A 24,305-nucleotide genomic window follows, 5' to 3' on the forward strand; every position below is an offset into this window, starting at 1 on the left:
GGTAAAAACCAACTAGCATTGCCACCCCACATCATTTCCGCAGCAGAGCACCTTGCCTGCATTGGAAATCCTGATTCATATTAGGGGAGGAGGAAATGAGGTTGAGTTATATCTCAGCATCCAGGAGTAGACATGTGCAAGGCTCCCTGAATGTTCTCTTGTTTTTGCATTGTGACTAGAGCATACAAGAAAAGGGAATGATTATCTAGGACTTCTCTAACAGAGAGTCCTTTTCATCTTCAGAACCATGGAGATCCCCACACCTATAGAGCTTTGGCAGGGCAGTCACAAGACAAGATGAGAACTCACTGCTTGAACAGCCAAATATTTGCATTAGGTTATGAATGGCAGCCATCCCACTTCAAAAGGTTGATTGCTCCTACGTAGAAAAATTGATCTGAGTGAACATATCCATATTCTTTTCACACTGATGAAGAACAAGTGAGCACCAGAGCTTAACAAAGAGATGCAGTTTCTTTTGTGTTAAGCGCTGAAATGCCCATAGAGCACAATTCTTTCTTTATTTCAGATGCTCATTATAGAAAAGCCTTAAGGAAAACTTAAGAAATATATTCACACTAATATTAAAGACATACAAGATGCACTGAGACACTGACAGAATACAGTTCAAAACACTGCATTAAGGAGGAGGAAATAACATAGCGAGTAGGTGGATCAGAACCACATGTTGCCAGGCTTTGAATTTCATATTCACATCCTCCCCATCTCCTTCTCCCCACTCAAAGTACAAAAAAAAAAAAAAAAAAAAGAATTATAATGTTTACAATTCAGTGAACGACTTTAATGAAAGTCTGGCCACTGCACTGTACTGTAAAGATCACTGCATGCATACCTTTTCCTCTGAGTGCCACTGCTGACCAGTAAGTTTGGTTGCTGTGGGCCCTGACTATGCAGGAGGAAAGTGTCTATGCTTGGCACGGTGGCTGATGCCTCCTCACTTACTTTAGGGCTGCCGATCTTGCTCTTTCCAAGCTTGCCTTTGCTGCGTCGGGACTGCTCATGGTCAAACTCTAAATCCTCCAGTCGCTGGGTAAGGGCGAGTTTTTGCTGGATAGCCATGCGCAGCAGAGAGTTTAGGGTCTTCTTCTCATCCTCCGCAGCTGCTAGCTGCCTCTGCATCTCATCCAGCTGCGTGACGTACTCATCACACCTGGGAAAACAAACAAGGCAGAAATCTGGGGAACGAGTCCAAGAACCAGTCCTACTGGTGATCGCATTCCCAGGCCACAATTACAGGGACAGATTCATATCCAAGCTTTTGTCGAAGCTAATCTTGGAAGCAGACAGCCTGAATTCTTCCTTTCCCACTTTGAACAAATTTGGACTTGAATCTGAATGCCAACACTTCCTGTTCAGCAGGAGAACCTGTATCTAGAATATCAGAGTAGTCTATGACAACATGATATGTTTCTGATGCAGATGACTAGCAATTAGAGGGAAGGTTTGGGATTATTCTCCAGGTTAGACCACAAATAATTTTGGGGGCTGGTTCAGCTAGTAACTCACCAAGGATAAGAATGTCTGCTAATTAGATCATACTGTTTTTCATAGACAGTAATATCTACTTAAGCAAAATATGAGAAAAAATGATGAAAAAAAGACTGCAAGTACTTTGACCACTTCACACATCAGATTTTGTGACATAAGAAGCCCTCAGTTTGCCATTGTTAATGGATTAAAGAGGTACTATTCAGGAATCCCCACACCTGGAAGTTATTTCACATTTACTGTTGAGTCTCTTGGAGGTGTGCTCAGGTATCCATTGCTATGGCCACCTACTCCTTTTTACTCTCAGCCTCTTTTAGCTGCATGAAAAACTGTATCTTTTTCATTTGCTTTAGATCTCTAAGATCTAAAGATCTAAGATTTTATTTTGAAATAAAACCACCTTTCTTATTATTTTGTTAGCATTTATAACTGAATTCAATTTAGATCTACTTTAAACAATGATTCCTAAAGTTAACAGGAAGAGCAAGGCATTTCAGGATGGTCTTAGTTGCTTTTTGAAGTGAAATAGCTTCAGTTGTTAACAATAGACAATCTAATCAGTAAGAACCAAGAATGATAAATGTGTATCAGTAGTTAAATGATTCACAGATAGCAGTACTGTCTGACCATCAGACGGTTGTGGCAACATCAAGAATTTTTCACATTAAATGATGCAGCTTTCGTCAAATCTCCTCCCCACATGATCCGTTCAAATCTAAATAGCTTTGCTGTGTAATTACAATAGTGTAATGGGTGAGGATTTAACTTTATCAGTATCACTCAGAAAACAAGCATAGAAAAGAATTTTAGTTTTCCTTCTCAAAATGTGTAACGCAATAAACTTTTGAATTATTGCAAGCTGAGGGATGAAACTAATTTCTCTGAAACTTTAATCTTCTCCTTGGGGAACAGAAATAAAGTATACTCGAAAATTCCTAGTCATTCTTTACACACAAACACTCACATATATCTATTGCACTATATGTATTGCACTCTCCTTTTGAATAATTCAGGCACTGGAAGCAAAATTACAAAGTCAGCCATAGTTTCATCTGCAGTTTCAGTATTATCTTTCTTCTACAGGACCTTAATAAGCATGACTGTCTCTATTCAAGCCTTGAGGAAGAGAGATGTTTCTGAAACATTGGTTGGCTTAAAGCCAGCTTGCACACCTATTTGTGCTCCAAGCCATGAGATCTCTATTGCTGCTTTAGCTGGTTTCTTTGACAGAGACATTAGAATGAAATGAGCACTCTGGAGATTAAATTCAATTAATTTGAAATAGGAATTGCTATAATGTCTGTGTTATCAGAGTTTTGAAGACTCATTCTTGTGACCAGATGGATCCTGTATCCATCTCTCTTATTCTCTACTGCTTTCCTCTTTGTCTAGAAGACATCTTTTTTTTCCAAATATGCTTCCTGTTGAAAAGTAACACCTGTAGCAACACCTGTAACACAGTGCCACTAGAGGAACGAACTGCCTTCACAGAATCACAGAATCAACCAGGTTGGAAGAGACCTCAGGGATCATCGAGTCCAACCGTTGCCCTGACACACCCTGTCAACTAGACCATGGCACTAAGTGCCATGTCCAGTCTTTTCTTAAACACATCCAGAGATGGTGACTCCACCACCTCCCTGGGCAGCCCATTCCAATGTCTAATAACCCTTTCTGAAAAGAAATTCTTCCTAATGTCCAACCTGAACCTCCCGTGGCGAAGCTTGAGGCTGTGTCCTCTTGTCCTATCGCTAGTTGCCTGGGAGAAGAGGCCAACTCCCACTTCACTACAACCTCCCTTCAGGTAGTTGTAGACTGCAATAAGGTCACCCCTGAGCCTCCTCTTCTCCAGGCTAAACAACCCCAGCTCCCTCAGCTGTTCCTCACAGGTCAGACCCTCCAGACCCTTCACCAGCTTGGTCGCCCTCCTCTGGACTCGCTCCAACACCTCAACATCTTTCTTGAAGTGCGGGGCCCAGAACTGGACACAGTACTCATCAACAGCAAAAGGAGGGTCAAGGAGAGCCTCCACCACTTGCTGAACGAGGAGGGTTGTGTAGTGTCAGGGGATGAGAAAAAGGCAGAGGTGCTCAATGCCTTCTTTGCCTCGGTCTTTAATGTCAAGACTGGTTGTCCTCAGGAGACTTGGCCCCCAGAGCCTGAAGTTAGGGACGGGGGGCTGTGTGAACCTCCCATGATCCAGGAGGAGATGGTTAGTGACCTGCTGTGCCAGTTGGACACCCACAAGGCTATGGGCCCAGATGGGATTCACCCCAGAGTAATGAAGGAACTGGCAAATGAACTTGCCAAACCACTCCCTATTATCTATCTATCTATCTCTCAGGCAGTCCTGGTTAACTGGAGAAGTTCCAGCTGACTGGAAATTAGCAAACGTAACGCCCATCTACAAGAAGGGCCGGAAGGATGATCCAGGGAACTATAGGCCTGTCAGCCTGACCTCGGTGCCAGGCAAGGTGATGGAACAGATCATCCTGAGTGCCATTACACGGCACATGCAGGACAATTGGGGCCAGCCAACATGGATTCATGAAAGGCAGGTCCTGCTTGACCAGCCTGGTCTCCTTCTGTGACCAAGTGACCTGCTTAGTAGATGAGGGCAGGGCTGTGGATGTAGTCTATCTAGACTTCAGTAAGGCATTCGACACTGTCTCCCACAGCATCCTCCTAGACAAACTGGCTGCCCAGGGCTTGGATGGGTGGACTCTTAAATGGGTTAAAAACTGGCTGGATGGCCGAGCCCAGAGAGTGGTGGTGAATGGGGCAAAGTCCAACTGGCGGCCGGTCACTAGTGGTGTTCCCCAGGGCTCAGTTCTGGGGCCGGTGCTGCTCAATATCTTTTTAGATGATCTAGACGTAGGGATTGAGTGCACCCTCAGCAAATTTGCAGCTGACACCAAGCTGGGTGGGAGTGTCGATCTGCTGGAGGGTAGGAAGGCCCTACAGAGGGATCTGGACAGGTTAGATAGATGGGCCGAGACCAACGGCATGAGGTTCAACAAGAACAAGTGCCGGGTCTTACACTTCGGCCACAACAACCCCATGCAGGGGGTTCCCATGGGGAAGAGTGGTTAGAAAGCGGCCCGTCGGAAAGAGACCTGGAGGTGCTGATTGACAGCCGGCTAAACATGAGCCATCAGTGTGCCCAGGTGGCCAAGAAGGCCAATGTCATCCTGGCCTTGCTTTAGTATGCTAATAAGCCAATTTTGGTTTTGGAAAAAGATTGGTTTTCCTCAGGCCTTAGGATGTATTCTTGGTATTCAGGCATCTGCTTTGTAAAACAGCATAACTGAGCAGTTAAGAAACATAAGCTCCATTAAGGTGGATATTACTAAAGCAGACTTAGACAAACCTGCTTTTTGTTACCTGCTATGAGCAATAAAAAGCTGGCCCTAAAAACCTGGATATACTAGATGCTGTTAGCTGGCCTCATACTCGAGACAAAAACAACCTCATTAATACAACATTTTCCAAGTGTTCTGATTAATTATATGCCCTGCCTAGAAGTCTCCCCATAACGGCAACCCCGCATTCTTGGCAGTTCATTGCAGCCTTTGGGTGGTTCCAGTCATCTGACCTCCACTATGACTCGAACTTTCCTATTATTTTTCACAAACACATGGTTCATTGTCTTTGTGTTTTGTTGCTCAAGCATACATATTTTTTTGAGAAACAGTGTTCAGAAAGGTTAAACCTAAATCAGCCAAGTAAAGGCCATAATTAACTTTACAAACTGCTGAATTAACAGCCTCAGATCTCCTTGAAGTCTGCAGCAGTGAAGGTTATTCCATGTAGTGGGAGGTAGCTACTGCCTACAGCCATGGCATTTCCCTTCACTGAAATATTCCCTGCTATGTGCAAGTGTGGGATAAAAAGAAAAGGGTTTCCAATTAAAAAGAAAAAAAGCATTATACACATCCATATTGCTATTTGCCCACATGTTTTATAAACACACGTGAAGTCTCACAGCATACCGAGGAAGAAAAACACTCCGCACTGTTACCTTGCTGTCTGCTGGTCTACTTCTCACCAGAGCATAAGTCAAGCTTTCACCTATTTCTCATTTCTCTTGTCTCAGAAAGGAAGCAGATAGAAACATAAGCTTACTTATTTTGTATGAACTGATCCAAGAAGCTTATATAGGAGCTTAGAGGATTTAGATAGTTCCATCTCTCTCTCTCATCTGGGAATGCAAACTAAATACCGAGTCAGGCTTATGCGCAATTTAGATAACATTAATCATAGCAGAGCTTGAGCTAAAACCCAGGGACACTGACAGTGACAGATCCCTGCTTTAGCCATATAAGCGTAATTGTCTTCTGCTCATAAATGTTTTCTCATCTGGGATAGCTCCAGGATCTCTCTGAACTTCCTAGTCCATCTCTTCAGCACACTTTTTTCTTCAAATATTAATCATAAGAAAATGTCTAGATGGATGGAGAATAAAAATCAGTCCATGCAGTGTCAGGACTGTGGCAATATCATGAGTAATATTTCTTGCTCTCTCTTTTTGAGCATCTCTATTTAGGATGTGAAAGCAAGCATGTGTAGGGACTCAGTAAAATTAGCTTCCTGAATCCCTTTAGGATCCTGCTTTAAAAGTAGTTCCTTCTCTCTTTCAGCACCAGACCTCTCCCAGGGAAACCCTTACTCTAGATGGGAAAACTAATGTTTTAAAGAATTCATTTTCAATTTGCCCTCTGGCTGAGCGCTGGCCACCCGTCTCACCACTTCACACTCCCACAGCTTCCACCGGGATCAACGACTCAGCGTTGGAGTGAGGGGAAACAACAGGAGGGTCAGGAAAGGCTCACACCATTTTTTCTGGTCTAGGACAACCAGAAGCAGCCAGGGACAAAATAAGCAGGCTAAGACAGGAGCTGCACATGTGCAAGGCAGCACATGGCCCTGGCATCAAACAGGAACTTCAGCTCTGCTCTGCCAACCCCATGCATCCCACAGAAAAGAAGGTTTTATATGCTGTTGCTTTCTTTTTCCAAGAAAGGTGTTTGGGGAAAAGGGAGTTTGAACTGTATTGAGACATATTCTTGACAGGTCTGAAGTAAATTCAGAAAGGGATCAAGGCTAATGAGGAGGGAAGGAGGAAGCTGTAGAGATCAGAGCCATAGAGATTTTGGATTGGGAAATAAGCAGTCCCAGAAGGAACAAGCGCAAAAGTAGAGGTACAAGCTGGGCAGAAGGACTTTTGAGAGGGAGAAGAGAAGAACTGAAGAAAGAACTTAAGGAACGGAAGGATGAACAAGTGTCAGGGGAAATCACAGAAAAACGAGAGCTCCTGCTTTCTGCATAGGGGAGCTTTGGAGAAAAGTGTCATCTTTGCTGTTCAGACCAGAAACATGTATACTGTGTTCTCCTTATAAAGTGGTATGACCTTTATCCAGTGCATTTGAGGAAGAAACCACACAGTTCAGCACCAGAAGGAACATCCATTTGGGCATCAAATGAACAGAAAGAGAAAGGATATTGCTCTATCAAACAGTATATGAAATAATTTTCAGATCTATAATATGACTCTACTATCAGAGGGATGTTCTCCCAAAGTACAAATTTAGGAGTAAGTTCCATGTGATGCAGAATTACTATGGAAATCAGTGTTTTATTCAACAGGAGATTAAACAATTGCTTTTTTACACTGAAGGTTGCTATTGCATCAAATGTTACTGCATGGAGAATCTTACAGTCTTGTACTTTCAAACAGATTTCTCTTCTTAAACAGACATCTATAGTATATCAGCTCTCTGTCATTTAAACAAATGCTATTCCAAATGGAGTATTCAGAATGAGTCAATGATTTGAACATTTAGAAAGATTGATTTAATTATAAAGGCCATTAGATTCCAGGGCAGGGAAGGAAAAGGAATATTTTACAACAGAAAAATCTATAGGAGCACACCGATGTGCAAGACCTTGCAGTGAAAGATGTTTTATAACTGTGCTCAGAAAATACTGGGCAAAACTTATGACTTCAAGGGCAGGGATATGTTCTACAGGCCATGCAGTGAGTCTTTAATCAGTACTGCATGGAGTTTACCAGCAGCAGTAGATGCTTTAGGTGGAATTTATCTCTACTAACATTAGGCATTTACGAAGTGAAAATCCATAACTCAGCCAGTCACACAGAAGCTTCATTGCATCCTACACACAAGACATCTAGATGAATGGCACCCTTTAAGCCTAATTCTCATAGAAAAGATGCTGCTGTCTCCCACCAGCTTTAGGATATACCTTAAACCCAGCAGAAGTGTGCACTCAGGATGCCCAAATAGGGTAAAGAGCATTCAGTACACCAACAACCTAACGTACCCTCTAAGTAACAACTTTTAAATCTTTGCAAACTTGTTTTACCTCATAGGTTGATGATTTATGCTCCATGCAAGACCCTTGTTTGCTTTATGCTCATGATGCCACTCCTCTCTTCTGGAGTTAGTAGCCTTCCAGATAGTCTTATAGAGTTAGTACATTCATGTGTCTCCTCGATTAATGAACTTGCAAATAAAGATTTACACATGCATTTCTAACACACACACACACACAACTTTGCTTTCTTGAAGAAAATCTTTAGATGCCAATGAAATCAATGGAGCTACCTTGGTTCACACCACCTGCTGAGTTGGTTCTTCATTTCCATTATGGCACTACACGTACTCTTCTGACGATGGACCTATGATGAATTTGTACACAGCACCAATGTCACGGCATGTAAATGTCCCTTCTCCTTCCTTCCCACCTCTCCCAGCTGCTGCTGCCGCTGTCAACAAAGCACCTTAGAAGGCTGGAAGAGGTGAGATGGCACCTATATACCGCAGGGAGCACTGGAGAGATATTGGCACATGGCATGAAGAAGTCTTATCACTTATGGACTAAAGCACAAGCAAGAAATCTGCATTGTGTTTGACCATAAGGAAAAAAAAAAGCGCCTTGATATAACAGAATAATTCCCCGAGGATACTAATCTCCTTGCTTATTTGGAAGTTAAAAATTTATTGATGAAAGCATTAGATCTTTAAAAAAAAACTATTTTTAGGTAACCTTTTAAAAAGCAGCTAAAACCAGAAGCTCTTCTGAAGAATGTGTGGGAGAAAGAAATATGAGAGATGATTAATTACTGTCCTGCCAGCAGGAACTGTGTTACAGAAGATAAGTGAAACTTTTATTCTGTGAAGGGGAAGATAATAAATTGAATATCACAGCAGGATAAAATAAGAATTCATGCTGGAGTGGGAAATTGCAGCAGCCTCACAATTATTAGTGCTGGATTGCAGCATTGGCTGGTTGATGAAATAGATTTTACTAGTGGTAAGTAATAAATCTCACTATAATGAAAACACGGGATTCAGAAGGTCATCATTAACCATACGATAGCTTTACATGACAGAATCGCTGCGTACTTCTGAATGTGAAAATCAGCCACATAAATCTACTATTTGCTTTCCACTTTAAAATGCCCTATAAATGCAAATATACTGGAAGTTGATATTGGCATTTATAACACTTTACTCAAGGTTGTATTGACATTGCTATTCTCCAGCTTTATTTTCCAAGACATGCACCTCAGTAGCACTTGAAAGCTTGCAGGTTTTGCACTGTGTATAGTCTAAGACTGATTCACCTTCATCCAGCAAACCCCTGACCTTGCAGAAAATAATTTCTCTCTCCTCCTAAGCACCCAACATAGACGTCTAAGTCTGTTCTCACTTAGCACACACATATTGACTTTTACAGTGCTGAGCCAGCACCATTTCCTTTACCTGGTTGCAAACATTGCTCTCAAGGATGAGAAGGTTGCTGCATCTTCCTTTAAAGCCTTTAATTCATTCCGTAGTTTGGTCATGGTTTCAGTCACCATTGCTTTTTCATTTTCATATTTATTCTTCAAATTGGCTAGTGCCACTTCAGCTGTCTGAAAACACAAACAAGGGCATATGCTTATGAGACAGATATCTGATTAACAGCTAAGAAGCCGTGTTTGATGTTACTTTCGATTTCCTTCTTCATTCACACTGTAAAAGAAGTTAGACCTGATCTTCATTGCACTGCAGCCTTTAGTGTCTTTCTTTAAGTGGTACTCCATGAAACCAGCAAAAGGAGAAAGCAGTTGAAAGGACAAAGCCAATTTCAATGCACTGGCAACGACTTGACAACTTAAATGTCTCTGCAAAACTGTATAGCTGAGGACTCAGGCAAGTGAGTAAGTTACTACAGCTGAAGGAGCTGCTACCATGTCATCTGAGCTGCAATAAACAACCAGGTGTGTCCCTTGACTACCTTGCAAACAAGATGCACGGACACATGAGACTCGGCCTCTGTAGCTGAGGTGGGAACTAGTGTGTTTCGCCTCATGCCTCGTGCCAGCTGAGGCTTTTCTTGGGCAAGGTGACTGCCAGGACCTGACAGCTTGCCTTTATGTCTGAGCACTGGCAATGCCTACTGTTGTGCAAACCAGCATTATTTTGACAGTTTTAACCACTACAAAAAAAGGAACAAAAAAAGTGTAAATTACAATTTTCACTTAACAGGAAAGCAAGGCTTTGTAGTCATCCGATCCCTTCTTTTTTTCTGCTCCCTCCATTCTTTTTTCAATTTTGTCCATTAAATGTCTTTAATTTACTGCCCTACTGCTTTTAGTAGTTACATTTGTCTTATTTTTGCAAGAGTTGAACCTTCTGCTTTACTTAAGTTTAGTATTATTTTGAAGTTATTCAAAATGACATAGTTTTATAGAGCCTTTATACCTACTGCTGCTACGAGACATTTAAAATTATTGCCATTGAATAAGATGAAGAAAAAAATGTTTTCTTTTACATTTACTCAGAGTGTGTTATGGTTGTTTTTTCACTTCATTTAGTGCATAAGAAGTTCCAGTATTTCATATAGGCAATCATTTTCCTGTGTTGATCTTGTGGGTTCTTGAGCCATCACAAGGGGAGAGAAGTGTAGAACATTATTTTAAAGCAACCAGCAAGGGGACATGACAAAAGATGGTAATGAGCAAACAGTTGGAAACCTATTTTAAACTCAGTTTTCTGAAACTCAATACTTTTCCCACTAACAATGTCTCTTAACAAAAGGACATATTAGCATCTCCTACTAAACTACAACTCTAGTCATTTGTGTCTGGGGAAATAGCACAGTTAGAAATGGCAGTGTTAAAATCTTTTTTTTTCCAACTGTACACTCACCAATAATGCTTTCTCTACTTTCACATTAGTTTACATTGAGAGAAGAGATTTTAAAAAATCACTAGGAAATACTTATCATTTAAATAGATGGATTTTTCCATGTCAAATTTGAAATCATCAGCAACACATGTTAAAAAAATCAACCACTCGGGGATATATTCAAATAAATGCAGCTTTTCTCAACCTTGCTGACATATGCTTTGGTATAATGTAGGATGGTAGACACCATCCTATGCCTTGGCAGGATAAAGTAGAAATCATGAGCTTTCTATCTGTTTTCAGCCATAAGCAAAAATGTACACTCATAAATTAACATGGAGAAGAAGGATTAACTATGTTTAATAAAATTACTTTTTTGAAGGTAAATCTAGTAAATAGTGCATCAGAAGACAAATTCCTATTTAACAGATATGATTAAATCAGATTTATTTAAGAATTTTCAGGTCACTAATGAGGCAGAAGTGATTTATGAGAGGCACAGGTAGACTCTATAGCTCAAGTTGAGTTCTGCTTTGCCCCTAAGGCAGGAATTCAGATGTCTTTGCTTTGTAAGAGATATACAGCCCCATGTCCCTTAACCTATCATACTTCATCTTCGAATACAGAATTCATGTAAAGATTTTCCTTCTTTTAGGAATGAAAATGAGTTAAAGATATGTGCCACCTAATGCTAGACTTTAAAAAAAATTGGTAAATTGTTTCAGCAGTGGGATTACATATACCATGTAAATCAAGTAATTTACACATCACTGAAACTGTGCACAATGATAAGAGGTATCATTGTGATCCCTATGTTTTAGTCTGGATGTCGGGGTAAGTTTAATGGACATGTAACACTACAGGATGAAAAATAACTTAGAAATATAATTTACTTGGTGAATAAAGGTAACAGAGGAAGGACTGTATCAAATCTTCAAACCTTTTTTTTCTTCCTATTAGAGTTTTTCATAAAACAGCATACAGAAAATGAAGCATAAATTACAAAACCTGTTGGAAGTGGCTGGTGGCTCTCCAGGCACCAGACAAGCTTTTGAACACATCCCTTTGTAGGCTGTTGAGGGTCTCCCTTCTGAAAGTCTCCTAAGTGAAGAACGAATGGGCACAAGCACTCTACTAAAGAACCAAATAAAACTAACAAAAACGCGGTTTTAACAGGGAAGAGAATGAAGGGGGAAGCAAGCTGGGGAAGCTTCTGTTGGAAACATGCAGGCAGGCAGCCAGGGCCAGCAGAGCAGCAGCGCATCACTTTAGCATGAGGCTGAAGAGGTCCTTGTAAGAGCCAGTGGGCACCAGATGGTGTGGATGTGCAGGTTACCTACAGCTCACCAGTTTGGGACCTGGATGCTGACTGAAGCTGATTGCTGTCAGACCCCTCAGCTCAGAGGATGCCATTTTACAATGCAGCTAAGTCAATCTATATTGGCTAGCTGTCACCAAAAGAAAAATTATCCAGCCTTTCCCCATCCCTACCCTTTGCACACCTGGTGGTTTTCTTCTATGCTTACTGTGAGCTGGTTTGGGAAGCCTGAAGAAGCAGAAAACTCACCGGAAGCACCCTGAAGCCAGAAGGTGTGATGGGGAACAGGGCTAAGGGGAGAAAGGGAATTTGGACTCCATCTTTCAGAGGTACCTATGTGTCTGGTCACCTCAGCTGTACTGCTAGACTGTGCCAACAGGGACAAAATGAACTGAAGCCATAGCTTCATGTTACTCTTCCTCCAACACCAGCTCTAGTCTAAATTATTTCTCTTTGTGCCCCCTCTCAGTCAGTCTCCAAAATTGCGCCTATTGATCCATATATGTGTGGTTGTGCCTGAACCCAGTTCTGCAGGATAATCTAGACTTTAGAGACCTTGGGTGAATGGTGTGTTCAGAGAGTGCTCTGAAAGGAAGGATGGGGCAACATCTCCAAGTAGTGGGTGCCAGAAGGAAGCAGACACCCAGGACCTGGCTTTGTTTTTAACAGCTCTTCCCAAAGCATTTGGTTTTAAGCTGTGGCTAACTACAAAACTGTGTCAGATAAATTAGGGAACTTCACTCCACATAAAAAGGCAACCTCTGAGCAACACACATGGAAACGGGGAGCACAAGAAAAAGATGAAAATGCAGAAAAATGTGTGAATACTCTTCAGTGAAGTAAAAAACTCAGTAAGACAGAAGAGGGGCTAACAACACTCCTGTCAGGAGACCAGTCATGCTAAAGAACTAGGCAAACCAGCTACCCAGCCACTCAGCAAGCCACTTGTAGACACAGGGTTAATGGCTTGCAGAGCACGTAGCATTTGCTGTGCAGAAGAAGTCACCTGGAGCTGACAGGAAGGCCAAGAGGGAGCGGAGAGCTTCAACACATGGACTCCTGTGGAGTGTGAAACACTATCCAGGAAGAGAGAGATGCAGCATACAGAGCTCAGCTGCCCCCTGCATCCCCACAACCCAGCCATGGAGCCGCACAGCCTGAGGTGGGCACACACCTGAGCCCCAGGACCCAAGGCACTGCCAGAACTAATGACGTCCTTTTCATCTTCCTCCTTATTCTTACTGAAGAGATGTTTGCCCAAACCCAGCTGCCTAAAGGTTGCCACTTTAATCCTGAAATCCATGAACAAATCTTATTTTCTCTATACAGATTTCACATCCTAGGAAGACTTTTTATTTCATTTACCTCACATTAACAGTGTGAGAAACAAATCAAGTTAAAAAAATGTTTGTGAAAGAATATTAAGTCCTACAGTAATAAGTACTTTATTTTTTCACACAAGCAAGCAGAACAGTAGCCTGCTGTTTTAGTGCAGAAATCATATGTACTACTAGATCTTTCCACCAGCATTCTCTCTATATAACATTAGGGCTTTTGGTTCTAGATCAGGTACGGTATGTCTGGGGTTATCCAGCTATTTTTTCTGAAGGACTTTTATGGGTATCTCAGTTATGGGAGCTGGAGACACTATAGTTACTGCCAATACAGATGTGAAGGTCTTGCTGACTCAACTCCTGCCCATCAAATCATTTACCTACGAGAGCAACTGATCATTTTTCAGTCAGAACTTCAGGATATTAAATTCCCCTCATAGGCAGCTTTGCTTTCTGAATGTTATTAGAAATCAAAATCAAAACCATTATTGAACTAGTCCTAAAAGTTATTATATCACTAATTTGATATTACTTTACAATTTATGCTACTTGTTAATGCTAATGCTACTTGGATTTGCTCCATAAAACTGGTGCTGACACTGTAATTATGGCTATGATTTATGGATACATAAATCAAGACAAGGTAAGCAAGCAAGTTAGCAAGATATACATGCCTTGCTATTGATTTAATAATCTATTGCAATTGATTTAATAATTGCAAATATTGCAATTGATTTAATAATCTATTTTCCTGGGCTTAGGTTTGCAGTTTCTTAGAGCAAATCTTGCCCTCTTTTTTTTGGTGTTACAGAGTTTTGTGTAGTCCGTTTGCAGCCTAGCCTAATGCTTATTTGAAAATATTCCTACAGAAAATATAGCTAGCTTAAAAAGAAATATCATCAGATATTGCTAAATGCATTAAACTAGGCAACATCTTGTCAGGTTCAAACAGAAAATTCTTGTATGCTGTTAAAGGTTTAAAAGATGCAACCGCACTGCCAGAGTGCCTGGCCCACTGCAGCAGGAGGAGACAGAAACAGGGGCTCCTTCAGGGCTCTCCTGCAGCCGGGGAAGTTACTGTGAAGAGAAGTGAACACGATTCAAGTCGGGAGGCAGAAACTCTCTTCTTTTTCTCTTCCGATGAACCGTTTTCTCCTGCATACCTGGATAACAGAGGATGTCAGTGCGCTGCCACGAAGTGTACGGCCAGGGAAACTACAATTCTCGTTTCAATCTGATGTTGCAACACTTCTGGTGGTCACTAGATAGCACCCGTGCTTCCCTGGTTAAGCGTGTGACTTCACTACTGAAACACAGCCCTAAATACCAGAACCAAGGGCCTGCTGCTGGTCTTCTCCCCTGGATCTGGATGGCGAGATTCTCTAGGAAGGCCAGGTCTTGCCATTTTTATTTGATCGTACTCATCTTGCTTTTATTTCAACCAAAAAAGCTTCGCCTAAAGCGTCTCTGTTTGGAGTGCTAACAATATGGGGGTTTTGTGACAGTATTGCTACAAAGCACGATGAGCTGTGGTGTGGCTCCTCTGGAGGCTGAGGATGGGCCAGGGCCTCCAGCCACCGCCAGCTACAAGCTTCCCTCTCGCAGGGGCTGTCGCCGCTCTGCCCTGCTACCTCGGGCACCAGCAGTGTCCTGCCGTGCTACGTAAGGGATGAAAAGACATCATTTAGTATTAACGTCAGCTTCATTAGGGCTCGAGGAAGGTTCTTAACAAATCAAAATTCTAGCTCTTGTGGTTCTGGAGCAAACATGAAAAACCGAACCAGATGTCCTCTGTAGGCTCATCTAAACTGAAACCCACAAAGGAAAAATATCCCCAGCCTATTGCAGCTTAAAAACTTATTATTATGGAGGGGAAGAACTCAAGGGGATGCATCTTGGCTCATGTTTTTTAGATATGAGATGTGTTTTGGGCCCTGGGAAACACACATCACTTGAGGCTGGCAGTACTGCTAGTGCATAAAACAACTCACCACACCCCCAACTTTAAATTTCTCCTATCCTTTTATATTATTATGTCTTTTAACTTGAAAGTTTGAGGATGTTGACATTTGGTTTGCATGAACAGTATTGCAAGATTCTATACGCAGTTGTACAGTTACCAATATCAACGCTGCCATCCAATAAATCAAAGTTTAATTAATAGCACCTCCTTACTCAGCAAATCTATCTTTCCCATTTCAGTGAGCACGCTTTAAGATGATGCTTTATTTCTGACAGCAATAAAAGAGCAAGACTGAGTTAGATTCTCTGGTAATACCAAAAAAATAAATGATAGCTCTATGCTAATAGAAAAAAATCTTTAATTTGGAATCTAAACCCATATACCTCAATTACCTCTTAATTACTTTTTAATTACATGGAAAATCCACATATAATTGCTCAGAGCTATTATTGCTTAGCTAGAGATGGTATTTAATTACTTGAATTAATATTTAACATGTATTGGAGGGGGGGAAATGCTATAAAAGACTCAACGTATATTGAAATATTGCTGCAATTTAAAAATCCCCAGCACTCTAGAAATGAAGTTACAGAACCAACAATCAATTAAACTTGAAACTGTAACTTCAGACTACTTGGCTACTGGGAATTTTAACACTGAAATCCCACTATTGTCATCAGCTAGTAGTATCCCAAGCTGTTAACCAGGATTCATGCCCCGATGTGGTGATCTCTGTGCTGCTTTTAGATGAGAAAAGTCCTAGGCAATCTGGAACAATGACTCTGATGCCACAGCCTCTTGCATTCATACTTAATTCTGGGCATAAGGAGATGCACCGAAGTAAATAAAACTATTTGCATGCTTAAATTTAACTTTCTAAACTGTTTGCAGACTTGGAATCTAATGGATACAAAGGGCTTGGGAGGATATACTGTGGGAAAAAAAAAATTACAGTCATCTTTAAAAACAGACCGTTACATGCTCCTCTTTCAGCATTTGATATAAAACGCAGTAATTCTCAGTTTATTTGCATTGGTGCAAAATCAAAAATAAAGTGGTTTGATGATTTTATTTTTAAACTGTGAAAATTTTCAAAATAATAATCTGAAATTTTATGTCCTCTGAAAATATAACTTTATAATGAATCCTTCTCAAAATAAAAAAACGCAGTTACTGTTTCAGTCAGCTTTATCATGTAGCAATGTTGTTCCTTTTCTTAAAATAACAAACCCCTGATTTTATTTCTTAAAGGATTAAAAACGTTACAGTGGCAGGAGAAATTATTTCTGACTGTCTTTGTTTAGCCCGAACACGGGGCTAAACAGTAACAGTTTTTCTCTCACCCAATGTCCCTTTCCCAACCGAGGAAGGAAACTGGGAAAAAGAGGGAGACTCTTGGGTTAAAATTAAACAGATTTAATAAAATAAAGAAACCAATATAAATGCTAACACAAAATACACAAAAGTATGCTTAGCTACGGAGTTGCAGCAGATTCCAGGAATACCAATCGCTGGCAATGAGAAAAAGGGAGGTTAGAAGAAAGGAGAGCAAAAACAGCCCCACCTCTCCCATCCAAGCCCTCCCTTTTACAGCAAACTTGATTGTTAATGCTATAGAATACACCTGTGGGCCAGCCTGGGTCAGCTGCCCTGGATTTAGCTGCTAATGGCCCTGATCACCATGACTGGCCACAAACTGAAACAAAATCCCAGTGAAACCAGGACACTGACAAAAGAGAAAAATCATTAAAAAAATTTTCAACCACTTCTAATGAAAATAACTCAGCATTTCACCTACTGTCTTATCAAAGAAATGCCCAGCTTCTGTACAGTCCAAAGCCACTGGTCATGCTCTTATGCCTACCATTCCCTTCCTGAGGCATGCTTTAGCTTTCGTGGAATTTATTTTTAGTCCCTTTAAACTTTCTGGGGGGTGGCACTCGTTTTGCAGCCCATGGAGCGTTACCAAGAGCCAAGAAGAACACAATGGGTTGCTTGTACCATCTGCTCCACTACATCCCACCAGTGGGGTCACCTGCAGCTGCTGATGTGCTGGCCCAGGTAGTCTCCCCTACGCTTGCCTTGCTCATCACTCCAGCAGTATCTGCCCTGGAGAGGGGTCAGCATATCCCTGAGAGCCTCTCCATGCACACTCCATTGCATTTTCCAATGTTGGAAATCTTTTTGTTTTGCAATAACAATACGAACATGCCCATGCATCAGGCCGGGTGGTAGCTGATCCCTCCCTGCCCCTCTGCTTTTCTTTTGCTCCACAGGAAAGGCTCTTCTGCCTGTGCCCTCAGCGAATGGTAGGTGCTAAGAAAAGCAGAGCTAAAGAGGTAAAAGAGGAGGCGGGGAGGGATGGAAGAAAGGTCTGCCCTCGCCATGACAGAGTGAGAGGCTAAATAACCTGTCAGTAAATTTCCCCCGAAATACTCCTGGGAAAGCTTGTAAGTGACCTGTATAAATAACAGACATTCCCACTGACTGCTTTATTAGCATTTTACCTGCTTGTTGGCTTTCAGCACTGCTCTCAGGGTTGCGATCTGCTCCCGCTTTGTACTCAGTAGTGATTTCAGTTTCAGTATCTCTTCCATTAAGGCCTCCTTGTCTTTATCGATCATGGGCGCCAGCTCCCGAGCTGCAGCACGCTGGCGCGACAGCTGCAGCGACCGATCGACAGCCTTCTGCAAGTGCTTGATTTGGTCCCTTATTATGGCATTGAGGTTGTAGATGTTCATCGGCTCTTTGCGGATGTCACTGGTATCAGAGACGGGGGAAGAAGGAGGGGCTGTGATGACAGGAGAAACGGTAGGTGTTTTCGTTGGGCTCTGTTCTTTGCCAGGCTCCGTGGCCTCTTTCGTCACCTCAGTCAGGGCCCTGGCTTCTACTGGTGATGCCACCCCCCTTCTGGCAAGCCGTGGGGAAAGGAGACCTCGAGGGTCGTCCGGTCCTTTCAGGCTCCCACTGCGGGTGACTCTGCTTTGCCTGTAATAGTCCAACATGACCCTGTTTGGTGTCTCATTGTTGCACAGGCAGACATGATGGTAGAGCTGAGCCAGCTCCTCACTAAACGTCACCAGCTCGTCCTGGGCGGTGTTGAGGGTATTATGGTTTTCATTTGCTATGCTTGTCATCCTTTGCAATTCCTTTTCCATGTGGACCATTTTTTCCTGGCTTTCCTTGGTCGACTTCTCCAGGTTTGTCACCTGTTCATCGTACGTCTGGATTCTACTCTCATACTTGGCCTTCTCTTCAGTGTAGTTTTCCACATATTTATTATATTTCTCCTTTAAGGCTTTGATTTCTGCTTTAAGGTCTATCACCTCAGTAACAGCTACTTTGTATTTACATTCTAGGATCTCCAAGCCATTGATGTCCACTTCATAGTCGTGTGCTTCCTCACTGGGGTCTCGGCCTTTCTCACAGTCAAGCTCAGCTTTCAGCTCCTTGTTGCTCTGCAGCCCCCTCATGGCATTGACGTGCTCCGTGAGCCTGTGGACTCGCTCGTGTTGCTCGGTCAGGGCTCCCTTGGTGTGCTCCAGCTGCGTCTGAGACTCCTGCAGGTTGGCCAGGAGAATGGCCTTCTCTCTCTCCACCTGCAACAGAGTCAAAGAAAGAAACCTGGGATCTTGTCCTACCCATGCTGAACACCATGCTCTGCAATCATATTCATCTCTTCCACTCCCCCACTCTGCGTACACAACTAGAGGGCTTCCAAGAGATTTTAGCCATATACACCTAAACCATAAAATTAAGTCAGAGAGATGCATGTAACTCTCGGAGGGTTATGAAGTTCCAGCCTCTGTTATAATTCGCAATATCACTAGGTGATGATTTTACATGTTGCCCACTAAAGAATTACTTAGTGCCCAAGCACTAAGTGCCTAGTCAGCTAGAATGATGATACGGGATTTATTACGACACACGTCCCCCGAACATACGAACTGAATCACTGAACTACAAGCCATTCCACTGGTACATAGAAATTCAAACTCCATTGAGAAATGTGTATTTCCCATTAATAGCTCTACTAATCCTTCACAATATTTATTTATATCTTTGGACTGTTAACAAACTTTCATTAAGGCTTAATTACTGAATGCAAATACAGTAAACAAATGGCTGTGTACATTTCCACAGATTAGATTAAATAACCCAGTGTGTGTGAATGTAACACAGATCATGAGACTGAGCATATACAACTCCCAGGACTCCTTATCTCCAGCAGTTAGCTGTAAGTAAAATCCATCCTTTTAAAGACAAGGCAGAAAAAGCAGGATTTCTGGTATAACTAACAAACCACTGGTTCTGACCTATTATGTTCCTTTCTGAACATAGCAGGGAAATGTGGATGTCAAACAGCAGAAGAGGTCATGGAGGACTCCCCTAGAAGTTTTAATACACAGTGTCTTACAGCAAGTGAACAAAAAAACCCATGAAGTTTGATCTGCTCAGGTATTTGCTACTCATGATAACACCCCTGAAAGACTCCCATTTCAAATTCTAAGTGTAATGCTCCAACTTTTTTTCTGTGCCTTTGTCCTGTTCTGAGTTATGAACTGTGAAGCAGAGGAAGGCACAAGGAGATGGGATCCTTCTTGCTTTCATGGCTTTTGCAAGAGGATCCTGAGCTTACCAGGTTTTCTGCTCTTTCTCTCCCACTGTTGCAGTATCTCAGCCCTGTGTTTACACATGCAGTGAAAATGGCACACTCCGTGTTCCCTTTATGAGTGGCTGAATTACTAATTCTGAGAATTCAAAGCTGTCAGTTCTGAAAAACACTTTAAAAAGCCTTTCCTTCCCTATCAGCATCCCCCCAGGTAGTGTTTGGAAGACAGCCAAATCAGCCACCACGAATCTTACTGAAGGCAAAGAAAAGCCTTTTAGAGACTGAGAGGGCACGAATGCCATCTCACAAAATGTTCCAAGCAGTGGTTTAGACTCATATTTTCTCATAACGAGGCTTTTGAGCAGTGGCTGCTGCTCAGAAGTATTAAAGCACTAAAGCATATGATGATCCCCTGGTTTTACAGACAGCCTTTCAAAACACAGCCTCTATTAGAACCTGCAATCAACTGCAGGCAAAAACTGTAAGAATAAAAATAGAAGCTATGTTAAAAACATCTAAAAAAAAAATCAGCCTAGTTTTCTTGTGTACAGGTGACTGATGGCTTAAGAACTAAAAAACCAGGGCCAGACATCATCATTATCTTATGATCCAGGAAGACTCCGTCTCCTTAGACATAGGGCACTCCATTTTAGGCACTACGTAGTCTATGCAGAAGAGGACAGCCGAGTACCATGAGTATATTGGTTCCTTTCTCCATTTGACATTGTTCCCCTGCTGCTGCCTCAGTCTGCCAGCCATCCCCCTTATTGCTCAACCCCTGTGTCAGCCCACTCTTGCGGAGAAAATCCAAAATAGGGCAACCTTCGCCTTTGCCATGGGCATCTTCTTAAAAGGTGACCACTTTCCACAGATTTCTTGGTCAGACCTGTCGTGGGGAGCCTCTTCACTAGCTTTCTTCTGTTTTTTCCATCAAGCAGTCTGCCCCAGGTCTGCTCTCCCCAGAAACTTCCAGCTGAACTCTAGTTGTTACCACCTGGTATAGCAGGCTTAGGTGTTAACTGCATTACCTTCATCAGATAATGAAGGTATTTCTTCCTCAGGCTGGTAAGGTGAGCTACACATGTGCATAAAAATCTGAGTTTTGGTTAATTTAAAGGACCATCTCACCTTATGGTGAGAAATTGCATGGATAATAATGATGACATACATTAGATACCAAAGGCAGTTGGCTTCTCAAGATGTATGGGTCCCCTCTGGGTATGTTCATATGGAAGTAAATAATTAACTGTATATAAGTGTAAAAATAAATACAAAGCTTACAACCAGAGAGTCTTTCCTTCAGGAAAACAAGTTGGTGTAAAAGCAGCACACTGTTTCAGTGTCTGCTTAAATTATCAGACAGAATTGATCCTGCCGGATTACTGATCTCAGCCATCATACTCTACCATGAAGGAAAACAATAACAGAGCTAATTGGGATCTTTATGATAATTTCTCTTCTGAACATAAATGTGTTCTGGAAACAAATACTTCTTTCAAATAGAAAGGATTTTTTCCAGAAAAACATGCAACTTTTAAAACCCATACACCAACTTGGACAGTAGGTAAAATGAAATACATAAATCTACTAAATTTTACTTATTCTAGTCCGGTAACTATGGGTGAAGATTATACACTTCCGTTTAAAGTTATAAATACATGCTCCTACTTCCAAGAAAAAAAAAAACCCAAAGTTCCAACTCAGCCCTGAGCACACCTTCTGAATATTAATGGCTCTGCTATTTCCAAGTACAGTAATTATATTTCTTGTTTTAGACAATACTAAACTCTTATTTCCACCCACAGCAAACTTTTGGGAATTGCGGTTATTTTTCAGTCCAATTAGCGGGGCTTGTTTTGACACTGAAGTTAGTAGCTGCAGTAATAGTCTTTATCATCTTAAAATGAAAGCAATTAAAATGTAGCTGCACCTATTTTGTGATGCATCCTTCCCTTCAAAGATTTCAGTTTGAGGAGATTTCCTTCCCAATTTGCTCTATAGTTTGCAATTACGGAAAACAATTTTATCATTGCTATTTATCCCCTTCCTTTTTTTTCTTTTTAAATAACATCAGAATATCAGTGAACAATTCCTAGTGGAGGCTGGAACAAATTAATAGGAAAACTCAGCTCAAGAACCCTGAATCTCAGCTGCATCGTATTTGTCAGAGAGTAGCATGCAGCTGGAGAAGAGAGCCAGAATCTGGGCCACTTGACTTTTTTTTTTTTCTTCTTCTTTTTAAGAGAACTTAATCCAAGTTTTCCAAATATGATGTTGGCCTCAGGAATAGGGAAAGTATCACCATGGAAGGAAGAGGAGTCCTAGGCTTTAAAGATGAGATGGATAATTCTTCCCACTGGACAACAAACATGAAAATAGAGAAGAAAGCTTTGAGCTTTTCCAAGATAATCTCGGAATATGAGAATTTTCAGCAAGATGTTTGTTACATAGTGGATTTAAAAGATGGAAACAGAACTTGTAATTAAATCTCTTCTAGGGACCAGCACAGATCATGGAGCAGCAGCACCCTAAAGCTGCAAGAAGGAATTATATCTGTCATACTAACCTTTTTGGTGAAGGCTTCTTTTCGAGATTGAGTGAAAAAATTTGCCACACGTATAAAATGGCAAATCTGAAATTTGCTTCTCTCAAAAAATGAGCCTGCTGTCCTACAGACATAAAATTAGTTCCCAGAAGAAGGTCTGTTCCTTCAGCAACTCTGACATAGTACAGCCTCTTCAGGGAAAACAAGAGGAACAGACACCAAATATTGAGATGTGGCTGAATGAACACCACATGGCAAAGACACTGCAGAGGAGAAAAAAATCCAATTTTGCTGAAGAATTACCTTTTGTCAGCTTGAACCCGATTAAATCTCCCACCTACTATGAGGAAAAGCTTTGGAGGAATTTTTCATATTTAATTTGTGTGACCCAAGGTGAGCTGATGCAGCTCAAGAGAGAAGATGATCACTTTAAAAAAAGTACACATCAGCATTTTGCAGTAAGCCTTTTCAGTATCTAAAAAAATCAGGTTTCCAGCGAGGTCTAGTTTTTCTTTTTAAACCTTAAACCTTTAAACATGATTGGAATACTGAGCAATAGTGGCGGCTATTGGCATGAGGGTGCTGGGGCCCAGCAAGGCTGTTGAGACCAAAAAAAAATGGTTATATTTATTTTCTAGGGTCCTCCTAGGGTCCTATAGGACCCTAGACAGTGTGTGCCTAGTAACCATCAGAAGGCTGACTCTTTGTTTAAGAAGTGTAAAATAAATGAATAAAGTCAGAGACCATCAAAACATTTGCAGTATTTTTCAAGTAGAAGTTTGCTGATTTATCAAGCTCAATAATTAATTTAATAAAATCAAGACAAAATCTACCCAAAGAATCTTGTTTTTTTCATTTCCAAACAGCTTTCACTCCAAATTTATATTGCATAAACTTCATCGTAAATTATGATTGAAAATGCTTATGCTATATTTTAAAATGTGAACATTTCAAAGCATTTCTTCTGAAGCTGTGATTTTTAAACTTTTAATGTATTTCTGAATGAAATCAGAAATATGTGCATATATTATATACATAAATGTATAGGTACATATGCATATTTTTATATATGCTTATATACACAAACAACACAGACTCTTTACATTTTAATACTGGAAAAGTTTCTGATAGAATTTTTCACAGAAATAAAATTCCAAATTTCAAGCCTTTCCGCTTAAATTATGTACATCTTGCAATCGAAGTTATTTGTACGAAGCTCTAGACGTTATCAAGGTTTGCCATGTCATAGCTGAGATCAAAACTTCCAACAGTGTGTTTGGCAATGAAGTAAACAGAACGATTAACTCCTCAGCAAATATAGGACAGACCACGTAGGGATTTATTGCTCTCTTGCAAGTACTGAAAACTGGGTTTGCTCTACTTTACTTCCAAATCTCCTTTTACATTTTAAGCAGGAAAGGATTTACATTTACTGCCTTTAGAAGAGGCACTTTTTGGAAGCCTGCAGCTAGAAAATGCTGGATGTTTACTTGATGGTGCCAAAACCTTTCAAACTCTCGTGGCAGAGAAGGTGCTCAACAGCTTGGGCAGTGAGGCCCTTTCTCTGTGTGGCACTGTACCCCATTCTAAGATGATGTCAGCATTGGGGCTGGCAGCTCGAGTTTTTATCTGGCTTGCATCCCAGGCTCCTATTCTGGTTACTCCTGGGCTGGGCTTGGATGAATAGAGAACAAATGCTCACTGTATGGTCCCCGAGGCACCCCCTGCAGCCTGCACATCCGCTGGGACTGCCAGCGTGGACAAGGGCACTCTGTGACATCTCACACACCACATGCTCTCCAAATGCACAGTTATTAAGAGGACCAG

The 24,305-nt window shown here is 41.4% G+C and overlaps 1 protein-coding gene across 7 annotated transcripts in view; it reads right to left on the bottom strand.

Annotated features, from left to right (window-relative positions):
- BICD1 (BICD cargo adaptor 1) overlaps positions 1 to 24,305 on the bottom strand; it is a 208,040-nt gene that overhangs the window by 28,116 nt on the left and 155,619 nt on the right. For 4 of the 7 annotated variants that reach the window (XM_068401025.1, XM_068401029.1, XM_068401026.1 and 1 more), the window contains exons 5-7: positions 17,829 to 18,920; positions 9,297 to 9,448; positions 854 to 1,171 (exon numbers count right to left, since the gene is read on the bottom strand). In XM_068401025.1, the coding sequence (XP_068257126.1) occupies positions 854 to 1,171; positions 9,297 to 9,448; positions 17,829 to 18,920 (1,562 nt within the window). Of the gene's footprint in view, positions 1 to 853; positions 1,172 to 9,296; positions 9,449 to 17,816; positions 18,921 to 24,305 lie in introns of those variants that run through there. The other 3 variants (XM_068401030.1, XM_068401028.1, XM_068401031.1) reach the window with 2 other exon arrangements.

This window comes from Nyctibius grandis, chromosome 5 (assembly GCF_013368605.1).
Source record: "Nyctibius grandis isolate bNycGra1 chromosome 5, bNycGra1.pri, whole genome shotgun sequence".
In the NCBI taxonomy this organism is placed as follows: domain Eukaryota; kingdom Metazoa; phylum Chordata; class Aves; order Nyctibiiformes; family Nyctibiidae; genus Nyctibius; species Nyctibius grandis.